The 21998-nt window shown below is 41.3% G+C and overlaps 1 protein-coding gene across 1 annotated transcript; it reads left to right on the plus strand.

The window, feature by feature from the left end:
- Positions 1–1524: 1524 nt before the first annotated feature.
- On the plus strand, positions 1525–20811 carry KCNK18 (potassium two pore domain channel subfamily K member 18; the record flags this gene model as incomplete). The annotated part of the gene is made up of 5 exons (XM_081328568.1): positions 1525–1612; positions 3373–3459; positions 3506–3628; positions 4582–4725; positions 20003–20811. 5 exons carry the CDS (start codon positions 1525–1527, stop codon positions 20809–20811), a joined length of 1251 nt encoding a protein of 416 aa, XP_081184694.1.
- Positions 20812–21998: the final 1187 nt, after the last annotated feature.

Below are 21998 nucleotides of genomic sequence, written 5' to 3' on the forward strand. Positions count from 1 at the left end.
ATGACCTGAATGTTGAGCCATTGGCATCTAGTTCACTTCCAAGCACAATTAAATTTTTTAAATGTTATGCTTTAATTTTCAGAGATGGGAAAAAGTACAAAAAGAGAGAAAGGAAACTATACCAGTGTACTGTCGGACAAGTTCTGCTTCTCCTGTAGATTTTCATTTCTTATATTATTGGATCCCAGGAAAAACAAGGGAAAAGCAAAAAGCCCCTTGTGCATATGCCTTCAGCATGGAAAGCTAATGATCAAAAATGATAATCTAGGACGTATTACGTTTGGAAGACGCATTTAAAATAATGTACATAGTCCACAACTCATTCTCCATCACCTTTGCCACACACAACAGAAAAACGATGATGTGAGAAATTTCAAATGGGTCAACGTCATAACAGTTTACACTGCCTAGTTGTTTTAACATTTTGTTTACCCATTTCTGTGTCATCTTTTGCACCGCTTGAACATCAAAGCTGACACAACTATTAAAATAATATCCAAAATTTAAATAATTCAAGGTAGTAATAAATTAAAATACAATAATAAAAATACCTTGGCTAAAGAGCTGCATCTCTGCAGTTAGTTGCGAGGCAGAAAGCATGGAGATCAAATGCAATTGTTAGGCTTTCCATAGACGGGCCTCCCACATGCTGGGTAATTTTTTAGAAGGTTCTCCTACAGAATGTAATGCCTAAGCAGGAGAGAAATGGGAAAAGAGTTCCCTTATAGCCAGCACCTTAGTTTTATGGGATCAATATCAACACCATATTGTTTGAAAGCAATAGAAAGCAATCAGCAACTACTACAAGTCATCCTCAGAAGCCATGATATCTCCTAGTGCCTCACCATTTAACAGCCTACTTTCTGCATTCTGTACCAATTCAAGGACCGAAAGACGCATGTAGATACACTATTGCAATCATTCTTATTCTGTATTTTTGTAGTTTCTGTTTTGATGTCTTATTTTGTTCCAATGGGATATTTTTTTAAGTCCGGATATAGCCGAGGCTCAGGAGTGATTACAATAGGAACATTAGTTGCAATGGTACAGATATGCTCCTTGCCACAACCGCTACTTTAATCCCCTAACTAGGCTTTCCCTGTTTTCCTTTCTAAAGACCATTCTGAGCCATGTTGGAATGGTTGCTCCTTGTTTCATAAATTCTTTTAGAGGGGGAAAAATACCCTAATGCATATGTATAAACAATGAATATAGAAACATAAGCACTTAATGCTTGAAACACAGTTGCCAAATATAATAAGCATCTAAGCGGCTCATTGATAAAATAATGCGAGGAGAGTTGTTATTGATTATCTAAAAGCTTTTCAACATTCAGAGAAAGAGCTTCCTAACTTTGGTGATCCAAGAAACTGCACACATTATAATTCTGCACTTAACTGTAGAATTAATTGAATTACATTTATCCACAAAACATTGTTCTTCCTACTTAGAATGCTTTCAGAATAGCACATTTTATACAATAAAACAAAACAAACTTTTTAAATAAATCTAGACTTTATTAATATGGCAGGTGACAATAAAGAATCCAACAACAACATCTGTGAACCAACAAACAAGTTCAGAGAACACCAAGTCCTCCGTATGACTAAAGGTTTGGACATGGCCACCACACCTCTACCAATAAGGATTTGCTTCACCATCTCAAAAACCTATGGTCTTGTCAGACTAATTTTTTGATCTTGGAATGCTGAATGAAGATATGTATGGCTGTCATTTAAGAATATTTGAATATAATGGGATAAACGAGGATTGTCAATAGCACTCAAGTTATGGAATATTCTGTTTTATGAAATACAATTGATTATGATTGTTTCCTGCTGGTTCTTGAAACTAATTTTATTCTGGTTCTCTGATAACATGGTATGGTAATACTTTTGTAAATGAAGTTTCAATCACCCAAGCCAAAAATATCTTAAAATATTAAATCATAGGAATTGGACCAAAGTTTATTAAAACTTAAGACGTTTTGTTACTCACCCAAGTAATTTCTTTAGTCAAAATGAAAATCTGGGTACTCAAGAGAGTCCCTCTGCAGTCTGTTTGGCAATAGTTGGATCTTTCCAATAACCATCTGACTCTCTGCCTACCAAATTTTCACTTTAACTGACAAAATTACTTGGATGAGTAACGAAACACGTCAGTTTTAATAAACTTTGGTCTAGTTGTCATAATTTAACCTTTTAAGGTAAGTTAGATTCACAAAAGCAAAGAGATTTTAAGTTGTTTTTGAAATCCTTCTTCTATGCATGTAGTTAATGAGAGCACCTGATCTGTACAACCACGGTTAGGGCTGAAGGTTGCTTGCTAAACAGACCACATTTTCAAGCATGACTGGACTAATTCTATTGTAGTCTTTCCAGTAATTTATATACCATACTCAAAAGAACAGTGGCTCTAAGATTTGTTGCTAGGTTTACCTAGCTTAAGGATAACAATGATTTTTCACCCATTTCATGAGCCAAGGGATGGACAGTATCTGCAAAATATGAGAATAAAATTGTGCTAGCCATGTTCTTGCATGTTTCCCAGTATGTAATAAGAATTCTGGCTAAACTGAATTGTGCTTTAGGACTAGGCTGGGATACATCAGTAAATAAGTTACAAAAATAAAGGACATCTCTTACAGTATATCTGCTCCAAACTGATATAAAGTTGGGAAAAGACAGGATATGTTTTTTTTCTCTTTCACCCAACATTATATTTGGGGATAATTTTATACAAAGAACACATTCTAGCTCATGTTCAAGATACAGATATTATGCACACAGCCTCAAAAGTGGACTAGTAGCAGAGGAGAATAGGAAGATAGAGTAGTAAGTAGTATTTTATTAAGCCTGCATATAGTAGTAGAAGTCTAGTAGCTTTCTTGGGGGGAAAAATTAGATGTTGCATCTTCACCCCTAGGGGAATATACCCAATTGTACTAAGATCCATTACCTGCTTATATGGATTCATTATCTATTCTTTGCTATTTGCCTTCTCTTACTGGAAATTTTGCTTTGGCTGTTGCCAAAGGGCAGGGCATTGCAAAAGACATAAACAAATAGGCTCTTCCTTCAACTATCAGATGGTGATAGTTGATGCGTATAGTCGCTCATCGCATACACGCATTACAGCACTTGAGAAAAATCAATATTTCTTCTGCACGATGTATTAGCATCTGACAGACCAGACGTTTAAAATCACAGTTGGTTGCAATCTCTATCCGGGGTCCTTTGGATATGGTAAGAATAACTCCAGCTATAAAATGAGGAGCTCTTTAGCTATGAAACAGAAGTAGGGTACAGGTTGGCGTTGGTCAAGAAGACGCTCTACTTGAGTTCCAGAGATGTTTTCTCTTTGCTCATGAAGGCTTCCGTTTTGGTCTTGTTGATGCGAAGTTTTGTGAAGATGAAGTCAAAAACATCGCCGCCGCTCAAGGAAAGGACTTGCTGTCAGGTATTCTGGGCTATCTTTCCCCACGCTTGCTTCATTTGCTCTTTAGTGGTCTATGCCCTTGTGGGAGCGCTCATGTTTTCTCACGTGGAAGGCTGCCAGGAGAGTCAGAAAGGTGAAGCCTACAGGAGCTTCATGCTGAAGCTTTGGAATCTTTCAAAAGATTTATCAGGTAAGAGCTTGCGATGTTAGCAGAGGAGGCAACCAAGCTAATTGCGCCAAATATATGCTCATTCTCTTCTTATTTTGAATATGTAAAAAAAATTGAGAATCTGCGTTTGTGCAGCATTATATTCTCCTTGCTTAAACTGAAAGGATTTCTTAGTTCTGCAGGCAGATTGACTCCCTGCTTCTCTCCCCTGCTTCCCCAATATAATTCTCATGCTTTACGTGACTTCTGGAACATTGTTAGGAATAGAAATGGGAATGTGAAAAATAGCTATAAAACAAAGCATGACTTAGAAATTTCCTCTAACATAGATTGTGCTTAGCATTTACGAAAAGTAGATCCTAAATGTTTTAATCCTAAAGCATTCCTTAAACCTCCACTAGTCTCTGAGGATAACGGAACCATTTCAGCATGCACATTTGTGAGGAGATTGAACCTAGCATAAGTGTAATCACTGTTGAAAGAGGGACTCTAAGAAAAATGAACGTGCCAAGAATGTTTTTAAGATTGATCTACTTTTTAAACGTTCAGTAACAATATTTTTCTAGGCTTTTTCTTAGTAGTGTTAAAGGTATCTGTTGGTTTTTTTACTCTTAACATTCCTTCAGCATTTTCTCAATGTCACCAGCTATTACTCCGAGAAAGAAGTTAATCTGTAAAGCAGATTAAAGTGTTCTTTTTAATACCAGAGGCTAATTCTGGAGCATATATGACCAAATGAGCTGTGCACTTCTCTTAACGTTGAGTACAGAGTAGCTACATTCAAGAACTAGAGAGGAAAGCGGCAAATTCAGAGGGAATTGTTTCCAGTCAATGGGAGATGTATGTCTGTTTAAATAAGCTGTTTCCCATGTTTCATTGCCACAACATGTCATAGGTCTATGGACGTAACACAGCAGTCTTTTAATTTTCCATTACATTTGACTAATCACAGCATCTCGCTTACTTATTAACAGATAACGAGACCAACAATGAGGTATTTACAAACAGAACACGTGATTTGATCAACAAAATTGACTTTTCATGGTTTACTGACCCTTCACAGAAATGGTCCTTTCTTGGCTCTCTCTTTTTCTGCTGCACTGTCTTCACCACAGTAGGTCAGTATGATTTGTATGAAGTATTTTGCAATAAATGTACTTGGTCTAATCAAAGGTAAAGTAAAAAAAAAAGACCTCAGTGAAATTCAGAGTCAGCACATGGGACCCAACGCCCCAAGTTATTTAAATAACACCACTAATTTAGACCTCTACAACTGTCTTTCACTTCACAGATATGTAAAAGTACCGTATATACTTGAGTATAAGCCGAATTTTTCAGCCCACTTTTTGGGCTGAAAAATTCCACTTCGGCTTATACTCCAGTCAACAAAAAAACTTACCGAGGACTTGTGCGCGGCCGAGGCTTTGGTGCTTCCGGGATCGCCCGCACCTCTCCCAAGCCACCGCCGTCCGAGACCTGCCGAAGTTTGGGGAGGTTTGGGGAGGTGCGCGCGCACCTCCCCAAACTCCGCGCCTTGCCTGCCTGCTTCTTTCCGCAGCGGAAAGAAGCAGGCAGGCAGGGCGCGGAGGAACGGAGACTTGCCGACGTTTGGGGAGGTTTGGGCGCCTCCCCAAACCTCGGCAGGTCTCCGTTCCTCCGCGCAGACCTGCCGACGTTTGGGGAGGTTTGGGCGCCTCCCCAAACCTCCCCAAACCTCGGCAGGTCTCCGTTCCTCCTGCCGACCTTTGGGGAGGTTTGGGCGCCTCCCCAAACCTCCCCAAACCTCGGCAGGTCTCCGTTCCTCCGCGCAGACCTGCCGACCTTTGGGGAGGTTTGGGCGCCTCCCCAAACGTCCCCAAACCTCGGCAGGTCTCCGTTCCTGTTTGGGGAGGTTTGGGCGCCTCCCCAAACCTCCCCAAACCTCGGCAGGTCTCCGTTCCTCCGCGCAGACCTGCCGACGTTTGGGGAGGTTTGGGCGCCTCCCCAAACCTCCCCAAACCTCGGCAGGTCTCCGTTCCTGTTTGGGGAGGTTTGGGCGCCTCCCCAAACCTCCCCAAACCTCGGCAGGTCTCCGTTCCTCCGCGCAGACCTGCCGACCTTTGGGGAGGTTTGGGCGCCTCCCCAAACGTCCCCAAACCTCGGCAGGTCTCCGTTCCTGTTTGGGGAGGTTTGGGCGCCTCCCCAAACGTCCCCAAACCTCGGCAGGTCTCCGTTCCTGTTTGGGGAGGTTTGGGCGCCTCCCCAAACCTCCCCAAACCTCGGCAGGTCTCCGTTCCTCCGCGCAGACCTGCCGACCTTTGGGGAGGTTTGGGCGCCTCCCCAAACGTCCCCAAACCTCGGCAGGTCTCCGTTCCTGTTTGGGGAGGTTTGGGCGCCTCCCCAAACGTCCCCAAACCTCGGCAGGTCTCCGTTCCTCCGCGCAGACCTGCCGACCTTTGGGGAGGTTTGGGCGCCTCCCCAAACGTCCCCAAACCTCGGCAGGTCTCCGTTCCTGTTTGGGGAGGTTTGGGCGCCTCCCCAAACCTCCCCAAACCTCGGCAGGTCTCCGTTCTTCCGCGCAGACCTGCCGACCTTTGGGGAGGTTTGGGCGCCTCCCCAAACCTCCCCAAACCTCGGCAGGTCTCCGTTCCTGTTTGGGGAGGTTTGGGCGCCTCCCCAAACCTCCCCAAACCTCGGCAGGTCTCCGTTCCTCCGCGCAGACCTGCCGACCTTTGGGGAGGTTTGGGCGCCTCCCCAAACCTCCCCAAACCTCGGCAGGTCTCCGTTCTTCCTGCCGACCTTTGGGGAGGTTTGGGCGCCTCCCCAAACCTCCCCAAACGTCGGCAGGTCTGCGCGGAGGAACGGAGACCTGCCGAGGTTTGGGGACGTTTGGGGAGGCGCCCAAACCTCCCCAAACAGGAACGGAGACCTGCCGAGGTTTGGGGACGTTTGGGGAGGCGCCCAAACCTCCCCAAAGGTCGGCAGGTCTGCGCGGAGGAACGGAGACCTGCCGAGGTTTGGGGAGGTTTGGGGAGGCGCCCAAACCTCCCCAAACAGGAACGGAGACCTGCCGAGGTTTGGGGACGTTTGGGGAGGCGCCCAAACCTCCCCAAAGGTCGGCAGGTCTGCGCGGAGGAACGGAGACCTGCCGAGGTTTGGGGAGGTTTGGGGAGGCGCCCAAACCTCCCCAAACAGGAACGGAGACCTGCCGAGGTTTGGGGAGGTTTGGGGAGGCGCCCAAACCTCCCCAAAGGTCGGCAGGTCTGCGCGGAGGAACGGAGACCTGCCGAGGTTTGGGGAGGTTTGGGGAGGCGCCCAAACCTCCCCAAACAGGAACGGAGACCTGCCGAGGTTTGGGGACGTTTGGGGAGGCGCCCAAACCTCCCCAAAGGTCGGCAGGTCTGCGCGGAGGAACGGAGACCTGCCGAGGTTTGGGGAGGTTTGGGGAGGCGCCCAAACCTCCCCAAACAGGAACGGAGACCTGCCGAGGTTTGGGGACGTTTGGGGAGGCGCCCAAACCTCCCCAAAGGTCGGCAGGTCTGCGCGGAGGAACGGAGACCTGCCGAGGTTTGGGGAGGTTTGGGGAGGCGCCCAAACCTCCCCAAACAGGAACGGAGACCTGCCGAGGTTTGGGGAGGTTTGGGGAGGCGCCCAAACCTCCCCAAAGGTCGGCAGGAGGAACGGAGACCTGCCGAGGTTTGGGGAGGTTTGGGGAGGCGCCCAAACCTCCCCAAAGGTCGGCAGGAGGAACGGAGACCTGCCGAGGTTTGGGGAGGCGCCCAAACCTCCCCAAAGGTCGGCAGGAGGAACGGAGACCTGCCGAGGTTTGGGGAGGCGCCCAAACCTCCCCAAAGGTCGGCAGGAGGAACGGAGACCTGCCGAGGTTTGGGGAGGTTTGGGGAGGCGCCCAAACCTCCCCAAAGGTCGGCAGGAGGAACGGAGACCTGCCGAGGTTTGGGGAGGTTTGGGGAGGCGCCCAAACCTCCCCAAAGGTCGGCAGGAGGAACGGAGACCTGCCGAGGTTTGGGGAGGCGCCCAAACCTCCCCAAAGGTCGGCAGGAGGAACGGAGACCTGCCGAGGTTTGGGGAGGCGCCCAAACCTCCCCAAAGGTCGGCAGGAGGAACGGAGACCTGCCGAGGTTTGGGGAGGTTTGGGGAGGCGCCCAAACCTCCCCAAAGGTCGGCAGGAGGAACGGAGACCTGCCGAGGTTTGGGGAGGCGCCCAAACCTCCCCAAAGGTCGGCAGGTCTGCGCGGAGGAACGGAGACCTGCAGAGGTTTGGGGAGGCGCCCAAACCTCCCCAAAGGTCGGCAGGAGGAACGGAGACCTGCCGACGTTTGGGGAGGTTTGGGGAGGCGCCCAAACCTCCCCAAAGGTCGGCAGGAGGAACGGAGACCTGCCGACGAGCCGCGGCCACACAGGGTATTCCTGTGTATTCAGGCTTGCAAAATGGCGGATCGAGCCTCTGCTGGCGGCAGAGGCTTGCAGAACGGCGGATCGGCTTATACTCGAGTCAATAACTTTTTCCAGTTTTTGGGGGTGAAATTGGGGGTCTCGGCTTATACTCGAGTCGGCTTATACTCAAGTATATACGGTAACTCCTGTTAAACATGGTGGCATTTATTTTTGAATAAGTGTGTACTGTAATTGCTGCAATAATGGAGACTTTCTATAAAATGTCATCAATGTACATGAAGCTTCACTAGCTAAATATCCCATTCAAAGATGGGATAAAGTTATCAGGATTTTTACCTGATGATGCCTGTATCCTAAATCATGTGCAACTATTTTGCCCCAATAGTGTACAATATGAATAAAAGGACAAGAACGTACAGTATGTGCAGCTAGATCCATTGGCAGACCCATCATCAGTGTGTTCAACTTCTCTATGCAGAATGGGGATGGTTGCAGTGAACATCCACTTGCCATTTCCTTGAAGATGTAAAGAATTGCATTTATGATTGGGAGCTTCAATGAAACAAGGTTCCCCCATTTGAGTAAACAGAGGCGTGCTCCTTCTGAAGACCTACCGTAACTTTTCAATACAGCTCAATCAAGGAGATAAACTCTTTCACTCATATTGGTTGGCATAAATGGGCTTTCCTGTTTTGCATTGCATTTTTGTACTCTAACTTCAAATACTGTTATGTCTTGAGGATCTTGACAACAGTCATAATAGAATTGCACTGTTGGGTTACAAACAGTAACAACTAACACAGATGACCGTTTCCTGGTACAAGAGATAAAGAGATACTGTAGACTTGTTCCACTACCATCACCCCTCCGCCCTTGTGATTCAGAATGCATTATTTCCCCCACCACCACCAATTTTGGTTAGGTCTGTCCACACTAGTAGTCCTCAAACTACAACCACTTGTTTAGTGACTGAAGTTACAACGGCAGAAAAAAAGTGACTTAGGACTGCTTTTCACACTTATGACTGTTGCAGCATCCCGGTGGTGTGGTCAAAATTCAGATAATTGGCAACTGGCATATATTTATGATGGTTGTAGTGTCCCAGTTTCGTGTGATCAAAATTGAGACACTTAGCAACTGGCGTGTATTTATGACTGTTGCAGTGTCCTGGTGTCACATTTGTGACCGTTGCTGCATTCCAAGGTCATGTGAACACCTTTTGTGACCTTCTGACAAGCAATGTCAATAAGGAAGGCAGATTCACTTAATAACCAAGTTACTCACTTAACAACTGCAGCGATTCACTTAGCAACTGTTGCAAGAAAGGTTGAAAAATGGTACAAAATTCATTGAACTATTGCCTTGCTTAGCAATGGAAATTTTGGGTTCAATTGTGGTCGTAAGTTGAGGACTACCTATATTTCTTATTATGTACTTATTGTATTAAAACAAGTCATGAAAGATAAAATTAGGACAGACCAATACGGATATTATATATATATGTTTGATAATTCTCCAGATGTTTATTATCCTGCCAAAGGACTTGTTCATAATATGCTTTTCCTAGTGAAAGCGGATTGTCTTACCTTTTTATGACAACTCATGAAGGCTGGCAGCAACATCTCAGCAAATCTTTGAAGCAGAGCTGATTCAATTGGGTGCTTGCCTCATCAACAATGACTTCCTTGCCTGCACATAAGGCACTTTTATCAAGTGAAGACCTGCAGCTGCTCTGCTTTTACTGGTTAGAAATGAAATGAAATTTGCTTTGAAGGAGCTCTTCCCTCAAAGTGCCCCTTCAAAGATGTGAACAGCCATAGTACTATCATATTTGCTGATAAGCAATTCTTAAAAGTGGCCATTGCTAACTACCCCAAAAAGAAAGTTCATCTCACAAACTGATGAATAAAAATTGGAAATATATTTTTAAATCCCTCATTAAAATTGGAATCAACTGCTATAATTAAATAAAAATATGGTATTCCTTCCCATAGTTGGCACCAGTATTGCTACTCAGTTTGCCATCCAAGTGCTTAACAATTGTTGGGCAACACCAAGCCTTCTTTTCTGCCTTCTTTATTTTTAATTGCAATAATAATTTTAAAACCCAATAATTTATGGTGGTTTGTGGTGAGAGTTAATGCAGTCTAAGTCTATAATGTGAAACTCTGCAAGTAAGTCCTTTTAGATTTAATAGAATTGACTCCTTGTTGTACTATCCTTCAATTAGAATGCATATCCAGTTAGATGTTGCCAAATTACAACTATATATCATCACTTCACTCAGCCATGCTTATTGAAGTTACTAAGAGCTGCAGCTCAACAACATACAAAGGTGAAGATTTCCTCTGTCTAGTTGTATCTGACTTTAGGATATGACTAGACATCTCTTTTTCTTAGCCAAGGGAGCCAGTGTTGTCTGAAGACCCTTCCATGGTCATTTGACCAGCATGACTATACGCCGAAGGCACATGAAATGCTGTTAACTTCCCACTGAAGTGGTACCTATTTATCTACTTGCCCTTGCATGCTTTCAAACTACTAAGTCACAGGAGCTGGGGCAGGTAATGGGAGCTCACCCCATTGCATAGCACTAGGGTCTTGAACCCCACCTGTCAGTTTTTCAATGAGAAGCCCAGTGACTTAACCATTGAGCCACTGTGCCCCTCCAACAACATGTAGAAATGAGCAATTCTAGCCTGCTTGAGACAGACATAAGCTCCCCATTTGAGACAGGCCGAAGCTCCCCATTTGTAGACCCTCTGCAACACATTTTTAGAGCCATTTTTCATTTCCATCTGGTGGTGCTGATTTTAAAATAGATGCCCTAAGGCTTAGAAATGCTTAGATCACCAACTACATCCCTGAAAACTCAAAGAAATAAAGCTGATTTTCCAATTTGGAAGGCAAACAGAGAAAATGGGTGTCTTGTTCTTAAATTCTGAAAAATAAAATACAAAGAACAGGATGAAGATTTCAGTTTCATTCAGTCTGCTAATGTCATTATATTCCTAGCATATGCTCTGTGGACAATCAAGGAGCTAGGCATAATTTTGTTATTATATTTCTACCAGTGTCAAAGATGAGGATTATAGAAATAAATTACTCATAAGCAAAAATCTTACTCACCAATGAAGGCAAAGATGTATAAGCATCTTCAGCAAACAATATTGCCAGCATTCATGGAAATATCTGTAGCAGTCCCATCAAGCAAATAAAGATGTTTAAATATTTAGGTAGCTATTTTCGCCAATCTACTTCTTGGATACAGGAAACTCTTACAAGCTAAATTCACAAAGTTATCAGCGCAGCCATTACATCTCTCAGTTCAAATAGGAACATATACCATTCTGCATCCACGATAAAGTTTTGTATTCGGATGTTAAGCCTACTGTTGTTTGTTTCCCAATTCTATGCCTGTTCTGATAATTCACATTTTAAACCATTCAGCCCAAATACAGCAGTCCAACTCCAAATGTACTTCTTTGGCCAGAATATGGGCAGCCTTTCAGAGCAGTTTGTAGGAGAATCATCTAAGGTGCATGGTTGACTCAGCTTACTTTGGCTGATATGCTTCCTTCCCCTGGAGGAAAAGAATAGCTAATGATATGTTTTCCTGTGGCTTTTTAGCTTCATTCCTAATGTCATTTGGAATAGACAAGCCATGCAAGTAAAGAAATAGAAAGTTCTTCTTCTATCTAGATGTATAGAATTGCAGATCCGAAATCATATTTCCTAAGTATTTCTACAGAATTATTTTTGCCTCATGTAGGAATAAAACGGTCACATTAGTAATATTTATCTTTAAAATGTATGAAGAGATGTAATAACAAATCAGTGTAGCACATTTTTGTTCTGATTCTATAATTGAAACAACAGGCCAATTTTAACTTCACTTCTCCCTCTATGCAGTGCTCATAACCTTACTTTTTACTCATTGACCATGCTGATCCAAAACTAAAGTTATTTTGCTTTTTATTGATTGGCTTTTCCATTAAAATTTCCATAATTGAGCAGTAAAATTTTGCTCAATTGTTACTGTTATGAGAAGGCTTTGTGTAGGATGGTTAAGAGCACCATAGATGATTAGATAGATAGGTAGATAGGTAGATAGATAGATAGATAGATAGATAGATAGATAGATAGATAGATAGATAGATGATAGACAGACAGACAGACAGACAGACAAATCTTCTATTTTCTCCCTATATTTTCTTTCTCACTTTCTATATATTCTATCTTGTATATATTCTATTTTATTATATTTTCATAAGGAACTGTTAGAATATTATCACTAACAATTTCTTCTTCTGCACATATATAGAGAGATCAATTTTTTAGGTTTTAGCTATAAATTAATAACATTAAGTTGATTTAAGAATCAAATTTACAAACTGTACATGTATGCTTATACATATATAGTAATAGGGATTTCTCCAATAGTTTGTGGCTGACAGTGTCATATTGGTATTAAGGGATTTGCATGCAATATGAACAGCCTTTTGACATCTTTTTCCCATTTGCTTTTCATTGTGAATTCAATATGTTACTGGATTTGAATACTTCTGCTGTTTACATACTTCAGTGATCTCTTGCTTGAGATTATGTCAATATTTTGTAATTATTGTTTACAGCAATACAAAAAAAATCATTAAATGTTGATACATAATCACACAGAAATCCATGCAATAAAGCATTTGGAGTTAATGGTAAATTACATCTTTTCTTGGTATTGATTTTTCTTACAATTCTCTTCCAAAATATACAAACAACAGGATGCGGTTCTTGCACTGAAAATAATCTTTAGGCTGCAACATCCAACTGTTAAAATTGCCCTTATTATATATTATATTCAACATTAGAAGCCAAATAACAACAGCATGAAATTTTAACAATTATCACTCAGGGTTGAGACTACTTGATCTGCTGCATTCCATGCCAAAGAGGCATTTTAATGGACATAGTTAGGACTATTGTTAGTATTCTTTCATGTATTCTCTTATTTTCATTCCCCTCTCTATCATTATATATATGATAAATAAAAATAAAAAACATACACACACTAAGTAATAATCAAACTACTTTTTCAATAAAGCCATCTTTTACTATAGAAAATGTTTTTATACTGATGTTGCTTTCCTAAATTAGGAGGCTGCTTGGTGAATCTTTTTCATCACGTCCACTAAACCTGTTGTTGTTGTTAGCTGCGAAGTTGTGTCCGACTCATCACGACCCTATGGACAACGTTCCTCCAGGCCTTCCTGTCCTCTACCATCTTCTGGAGTCCATTTAAGCTCACGCCTACTGCTTAAGTGACTCCATCCAGCCACCTCATTCTCTGTCGTCCCCTTCTTTTATTGCCCTCAATCTTTCCCAGCATTAGGCTCTTCTCCCGTGAGCACTTCCTTCTCATTAGGTGGCCAAAATATTTGAGTTTTAGCTTCAGGATCTGGCCTTCTAAAGAGCAGTCAGGGTTGATCTCCTCTAGGACTGACCGGTTTGATCGCCTTGCAGTCCAAGGGACTCGCAGGAGTCTTCTCCAGCACCATATTTCAAAGGCCTCAATTCTTTGGCGCTCAGCCTTTTTTATGGTCCAGCTTTCACTGCCATACATTGCAACTGGGAAGACCATAGCCTTGACTATACGTACTTTTGTTGACAGGGTGATGTCTCTGCTTTTTAGTGTGCTGTCTAGATTTGCCATAGCTTTCCTCCCGAGGAGCAAGCATCTTTTAATTTCTTGGCTACAGTCCCCATCTGCAGTGATCTTGGAGCCCAGGAAATTAAAATCTGTCACTACCTCCATTTCTTCCCCATCTATTTGCCAGGAATTGAGAGGGCTGGATGCCATGATCTTGGTTTTCTTAATGTTAAGTTTCAACCCAAGTTTTGCACTCTCCTTCTTCACCCGCAACAAGAGGCTCTTTAGTTCTTCTTCCCTGCATATCTTAGGTTGTTGATATTTCTTCCAGCAATCTTAATTCCAACTTTTGATTCATCTAGCCCTGCCTTTCTCATGATGTGCTCTGCATATAAGTTAAATAGGCAGGGCGACAGTATACAGCCTTGCCGGACTCCTTTCCCAATTTTGAACCAATCAGTGGTTCCGTGTCCAGTTCTCACTGTTGTTTCTTGGCCCACATATAGGTTTCTCAAGAGACAAATAAGATGGTCTGGTACGCCCATCTTTTAAGAACTTGCCACAGTTTGTTATGATCCACACAATCAAAGGCTTTAGCATAGTCAATGAAGCAGAAGTAGATGTTTTTCTGGAACTCTCTAGCTTTCTCCATGATCCAGCGTATGTTGGCAATTTGATCTCTAGTTCCTCTGCCTCTTCGAAATCCTGCCTGTACTTCTGGTAGTTCTCGATCCACATACTGCTGAAGTCTAGCTTGTAGGATTTTAAGCATAACTTTACTAGCATGAGAAATGAGTGCAATGGTGCAGTAGTTTGAACATTCTTTGGCACTGCCTTTCTTTGGAATTGGAATGTAAACTGATCTTTTCCAATCCTGTGGCCACTGTTGAGTTTTCCAAATTTGCTGGCAAATTGAGTGTAGCACTTTTACTGCATCGTCTTTTAAGATTTTGAATAGCTCAGCTGGAATACTGTCACCTCCACTAGCTTTGTTGTTGCTCAGCTTTTCTAAGGCCCACTTCACTTCACATTCTAGGATGTCTGGCTCGAGGTCAGTGACCACCTCATTGTGATTATCAGGGACGTTAAGCTCATTCTTGTATAGTTCTTCTGTGTAATTTTGCCACCTATTCTTAATCTCTTCTGCCTCTGTTAGGTCCCTGCCATTTTGGTCCTTTATCATGCCCATTTTTGCATGAAACATTCCCTTCATCTCTCCAATTTTCTTGAAAAGATCTCTGGTCCTCCCTATTCTATTGTTTCTTCTATTTCTTTGCACTGTTCATTTAAGAAGACATTCTTATCTCTTCTAGCTATTCTCTGGAATTCTGCATTCAATTGGGTGTATCTTTCTTTTTCTCCCTTGCCTTTCGCTTCCCTCCTTTCCTCAGCTATTTGCAAAGCTTCCTCAGACAGCCATTTTGCTTTCTTGCATTTCTTTTTCTTTGGGATGGTTTTGGTCGCTACCTGTTGTACAATGTTGCGAACCTCTGTCCATAGTTCTTCAGGCACTCTGTCTATCAGATCTAATTCCTTAAATCTATTTGTCACCTCTACTGTATATTCAACAGGGATATGATTTAATTCATACCTGAGTGGCCTAGTGCTTTTTCCTACTTTCTTCAGTTTAAGCCTAAACTTTGCAATGAGAAGCTCATGGTCTGAGCCACAGTCAGCTCCTGGTCTTGTTTTTACTGACTGTATAGAGCTTCTCCATCTTTGGCTGCAGAGCATATAGTCAATCTGATTTCTGTGTTGACTGTCTGGTGATGTCCACGTGTAGAGCCGTCTCTTGGGTTGTTGGAAAAGAGTGTTTGATCTCGAGGGTTATTTGGTTGGCATGCATATTTATTGTATGATAAGAAGGTGGATAATGTGTTTAAGATACATATATTAAGGTATGCTCTGTTGCGAGTATGGAAAAAATATAGACATAAGTTAAATTACAAGATACCAATTTGGGCAATACCTAAACATGCAATAGAAAATATAAATGTTGGATTTAAACATGATGAGACCACATATAAAGAAATTTTAAGGATAGAAAGGTATGTATGGCAATTAAAGCCATATAATATTTTAAAAGAAGAAAAAATTGTGCAAACCTGGATTCAGTATGGGCAGTTACAAGCAAGATGGAAAGAAGATCAGAAAGTTGGCTTTTCGATAACTGATGGAAACTTGGTAAAAAAAATTAGAGATCAAGGTCAAGCACATATAAGAAGGATATATAATGCATTGATAGAAATTGATTCAGAAACGGAACTTGTTAAAGATTGTATGATAAAGTGGGCCCAGAATTTTCAGGAGGTTATAACAAAGGATACTTGGGAAAAGATTTGGGTTAGAAGCGTAAAATTTACTCAGGCCCAAAATTTAAGAGAACTTTTATAAAATGTTTTATAGGTTGTACTTAGACCCTAAAAAACTAGCAAGTATGTATCTGAACTGCCAGCCTAAATGTTGGAGGTGTGGTTGTGAGGATGCAATGTATTTTCACATATGGTGGACTTGTAAAAAAGTCAAAGCTTTTTGGATTAAAATCTGGTGGAATATGCAAAAGATATTTAAGAAAAAAATAAGGTTTTCTCCGCAGTTGTTTTTGCTGGGTATTATTACAGACTTTACTGTTATAGATACTAAATTGATGTTGAATTTAATTACGGCAGCAAGACTTTTAGTAGCGCAATATTGGAAGAAGAAGGAACTGCCGACTATAGAAGAGTGGACTTTGAAAGTTTCTAATTTGGCGGAAATGGCAAAGATTTCAGCATATTTGAAAGAACAATCGCAACAGAGATATATTGTGGAATGGAGAAGATGGATTGAATATATTCAGAATAAATATGGGACTAAAAAGTTTCATTTAGCATTTGAATAAGTAGTTGTTTTATATGACGTATTATTAGTTATTTGTTATTTGTTAGTAATATAGTTATGACTATGGAGAGTTAAAGTGCGATAGAATTTAATGTTTTATTTTTGTTGTTAGCATATTTTAGCTTAGGTTTATGAGTTTATACCCTGTATTCAGCTCTGGGAAGTTGGGGAGGGGGAGGGGGAGGGGAGGGTTGGGGGAGGGAGTTTTTTCTATTTAAAAAATGTATTGTAAAACTTTTCATTAAAAAAAGTGTTTGCTATGACCATCGTATTCTCTTGACAAAATTCTATCAGCCTGTGCCCTGCTTCATTTTGTACTCCAAGGCCAAACTTGCCTGTTATTCCAGTTATCTTTTGGCTTCCTACTTTAGCATTCCAATCCCCCATGATGATAAGGACATCATTTTTAGGTGTTAGTTCTATAAGGTGCTGTAGGGCTTCATAGAACCGGTCAATTTCATCCTCTTCAGCACCGGTGGTTGGGGCATAGACTTGGACTACTGTGATATTGAATGGTTTGCCTTGGATTCGAACTGAGATCATTCTGTCATTTTGAGGATTGTATCCCAGTATTGCTTTTCCTACACTTTTATTCACTATGAAGGCTACTCCATTTCTTCTGAGGGATTCTTGCCCACAGTAGTATACCTGATGGTCATCTGAATTAAATTCACCCATTCCTGTCCATTTTAGTTCGCTGATACCTAAGATGTTGATGTTCACTCTTGTCATCTCTTGTTTGACCACATCCAGCTTTCCTTGATTCATGGATCTTACATTCCAGGTTCCTATGGAGAGAAAATCTTTACAGCATCGGACTTTCCTTTCACCACCAGACACATCCACAGCTGAGCATCCTTTCGGCTTTGGCCAGTCGCTTCATTCTTTCTGGCGCTACTAGTACTAGCCCTCTGCTCTTCCCCAGTAGCATATTGGACGCCTTCCGACCTGAGGGGCTCATCTTCCAGCGTCATATCATTTTGCCTTTTGGTACTGTCCATAGGGTTTTCATGGCAAAGATAACTGGAGTGGGTTGCCATTTCCTTCTCCAGTGGATCACATTTTGTCAGAACTCTCTGCTATGACCTTTCCGTCTTGGGTGGCCCTGCACGGCATAGCTCATAGCTTCATTGAATTACGCAAGCCCCTTCGCCACGACAAGGCAGTAATCCATGAAGGGGACTAAACCTGTATAGAATATTAAATATTAAGTGCATTTGGAAGAAGGGAAGAAGCTGCCTTTTTATCCAGGCAAACTAGCTGGCTATCTAGTTCAGTTGCATACTTTGTCCAGCAACACTTCTTTAGGATTTCATTTAATGAAAGTCTGTTTGGAAATAATCACATATTTCAAGACTTTTGTTCAGTACAATAAATCTGGTTAGCTAACTATGACTTTCACCCTTATAGCACTATTTTAGGTTTCCCTATGCACTGCTGCTTATCTATCCATTGACCTAAATCAGGGATCTTCAAACTTGACCCTTTTATGACTGTGCCTGGCTGAGGAATTCTGGGAGTTGAAGTCCACAAGTCACAAAAGGGCCAAGTTTGAAGAACCCTGACTAAATGATTAAAAGTAATAGAGAAAAGACTTACACTGACATAGGATGCAATGGGAATTAGTCTACGTGTCTGTTGGGTGTTCAGATCAGAATTCTGCCTCTGGATCTCAAGAGATGCTTGAAAAAACTTTGACCTTGCAAAGATGCCCAAATCTGACCACAGTGACGATACTGGGACAGACCTCTGGTCCATCTAGTCCAGCAGCCTGTTCTCAGAATGGCCAAACCGCAGAAGGAACTCATTATTCTCTCAGCTGATGGCCTTCATAGGAAGTCACACTGCCATGAAAGCTACTTGCCAATGATCCATGAACCTGAAGCTGTTTGGGGACAATCAGCTCTGGATTAGTCAAGCAGTCACAGAAAGCGAATGATCATAGTAGGATGCACTCTGCATGTTCTGAGTTAACTGGGAGAAGCCAAAACTTTTGAAAGTGGAAAGAGGAACAGTATTCTTTCTCACAATGGCCGATACCCTTAGACACAAATTGTTAGTATTTGAGCTTTGTTCCAATTTTTAGGAGGACACCAGACAGAAAGACACTTAAAGCAATTAGCTGTTCTCTCTAGCCTGCAAATCAGCCTTGTTCAGCAGTGCTTACAGGTGTGGAAATTAAGAGGGAAAAGAATCTGGAGCTTAACAGGACATATATATCACTTAGGCTACAAAACTGGGAAAGTGAAAAGTACATGTATACCTTTATAAAGGTTCCCAAATTGAGTGCTGAATTTCACCACAGTGCTTGGATTTTGCATTCTATGTAACACAGCCCTACACAGGATTCTCCATTAGTTTTGGGTGCCAGATGGGGTGAAGAAGACTATTTCAACAAAGTTGGGGAAACTGTTCTATCCAGCTTCCTAGCAATTTGGGATAAGGAAACACATTTTATCCAAGGTTGAACTATAAAGTTAAGCCCCATAGGCTAATCAAAATCTGTTTCTTAATATTTTTTCAAAGAGCAAATTAATGTACTTAGGAATGTTCAAAGAGCATGCCGCAAACATGTAACTAAACAGGTGAAGACAGAGATAGAGAAATGCCATGTTGAAATATGGAATGTCATGGTGAATAAATGGGTTCTTTTAGCATGCCTTTAAGTATTAATCACGTTGGCCCATACTTTCTCTCCAGGGAAGAATTTTCTGCAGATAAGTACTGCTTCTTGACTGATGTTAAATAAATCCCCAGGAAGTGATATAATAGGAGGGCCTCTACTGATGATCCAGTGACTGGGCAGATTAATATGAAAGGAGATAAACTCTGTGTAAACTGTGGAAATATTCCAATATTCTAAAACAAAAACAACAAGGCCACATTCCATTGTAACAGAACTAAATAACCGGCATTTTCAAAATCAGCCAGGGTTAACAAAAGCAAGCTTTTAAGTAGCTGAAACCTACATTTCATACTGTAAATGTGTATATTTAACAATATTTTTCAAAATCATCCAATGCAAATATTTAGGGTTACAGGAACCAACTGGAAGGCTTTGCAGATCTTAACAGTACATGGCATCTCAATGTTTTGCAGTGAAAACTCCGATCTGCACAGCTCTTTTTGGGAAAAAAAAGTATCAAAATGGTCTAACATCTCTAATGGAAAGACAAGGAAGCAGGAGAATTTTATTATTTGCCTTCATGTTTTAAATGCAGACAACAGATTCCTTTTTTTAAAAGGATATTACATGCATATTTTATTTATTTAAAACAAAGATGTATTTTCAGAAATGATATCAATAAGTAGACAAAGAAAATTAGCAAAATTATACAATTAATGCTCCAATATAACATTAATAAAAGATAAACTCAAAGCAACTGTTATATGCATATTCATTAGCTTTGTTCAAATCAAAATGCCATAGAAAAACAAATAACATTTTAACAGTTTTCTCTGGTTTTATTTGGTTTCAGGTTATGGTCATATTTATCCTGTGACGAGACTTGGGAAATACTTGTGCATGGTGTATGCATTGTTTGGTATACCTCTCATGTTCCTGGTCCTCACCGACATGGGTGACATCCTAGCAGCTATATTATCCACCTCTTACAATCGAGCCCGGAAACTACAATCAAAAGTATTAGCCAAGTTTTCTTTTAGATCTTGCTGTAAAAACACTGATTCAAAAGAAGGCTCAGCTTCACTTGGGCCGGTCAAAATAGTTCTTCTTGAGCCTTTAAATATTAAGGATGCTTTGAAAAATAGTTCCTCCTTTAAAAAAAAGCCTGGGCAAAATCAAAATGTTGAAATATTCGAAAGGCTTATTATCAGGGAAAACGCTCTTCTTGCACCTCCAAAACTGACCAGATTTGAACGATGGAATTCCTGTCCTGAATTGGACAAAGGGGCAATGGTGAATCATCTGATCAGCAGCATCAATAATATAGGGAAAGAAGTAGAAAAGCTGGATGTGCCCTTTTCACTGATGACTGTTATTGTTTTTGCATACATCTCCTGTGCTGCAGCTATTCTTCCACATTGGGAAAGAGCTTTAAATTTTGAGGAAGCTTTCTATTTTTGCTTTATCACCTTAACGACCATCGGCTTTGGTGATATCAAACTGCAACATCCCAACTTTTTCTTATTTCTCTCAGTTTATATTATAGTTGGCATGGAAATTGTCATAATTGCTTTCAAACTGGGACAAGACAGGATCCTTGGTCTGTATAAGAAGCTGCTTTTCTGCATTGGTCGAAAAAATATCCCTGATAAAGCAACATGAAGAACATCCTTCTAGGTGGAAGAAAGCATGCAACATCACTTCTTGAATGAGATCTATAGACAGTGAATTCAAAGGGAATGGATGCTTCCCTGTTTTGCAATGGAGAATCAACAAGGGATAGGACAGATATCCTCACCATCACTGGGAATCTGCTGTAAACTAAGTGAACTACTAGAGCAGCTAAATGTACTTGGTTTGAAAACAATTTTCCCCTTTTAGGAAATAAAAGTGATAGAATAACAATGTGGACCTGGATATATCTACTGAACTCATTGGGTTCAACACGGTTTGCTGGAAAGTAAGTCCTATTGAGTTGAACATATTTGTTCTGAATAAGCATGCATGTGATTGCCACTAAAATTGGGAAACTAATGCTAAGAAAACCTGAATAGAGCACCTGTTTCTATTATTAACAGTGCATCTCAAAGCATCTATTAGAAAAGCCTCCTTCACATCTTTAGTTGATGGGGATCCAGCTCCTTTCTATCAAATATTGTAATGATACATCAATTACTTTAAGAAAATAACATGAGGAATTCTCAGTTATAACTTTAAAGAGATACAATCAATCATGCATTGCATGAATTTAAAACCTCTATTCTATCAGTACTTTGGCCACTTGATATTACTTCATCCATTCATAGCATCTCTTATGACAAGGTTGGAATTGAGATAAAAACCCTTTTCAGGCAATCATTTATGAACATACTTGAGTCTATGCATTCTCCTGGGGTAGCTCTACTTATTTGATTACTTCCCACTTCACAGCAATGCTCCCAAGTCAATTTTCCAGGACTGTTTGAACAATGAACAAGCTTATTATCCTTTCCTTCTTCCAGAAGATAGTAGATCCAGGTACAGATCAAGCAGGGACTATCAGAACCTGGAAAGTCCACTACAAAGTGGATTAACCATCAAAAAGAGAAGTCCCCCCCCCCACTAGTCAATGTGGGTCTTAAGACGTCTAGCAAGGTTAGGTGCTTGCTGCTGAATCGAACTTTAAAGAACCCATGAACCTTTCAGAAGAGATTCCAGCAACTAAACTAGAATTTCTTCGGAAACAAACTAAAGAAACTAGGGAAGGATAGTCTTTGGGATCACGATCACAACTATGAGATAAAGGGATTTCTGTTTGTGCTCCATCTGAATTGGGGGAATCTGGATTTTATAACTGAGTCAGTAGCAAG

Source organism: Vipera berus (assembly GCF_964194415.1).
Source record: "Vipera berus genome assembly, chromosome: 5".
Lineage (NCBI taxonomy): Eukaryota > Metazoa > Chordata > Lepidosauria > Squamata > Viperidae > Vipera > Vipera berus.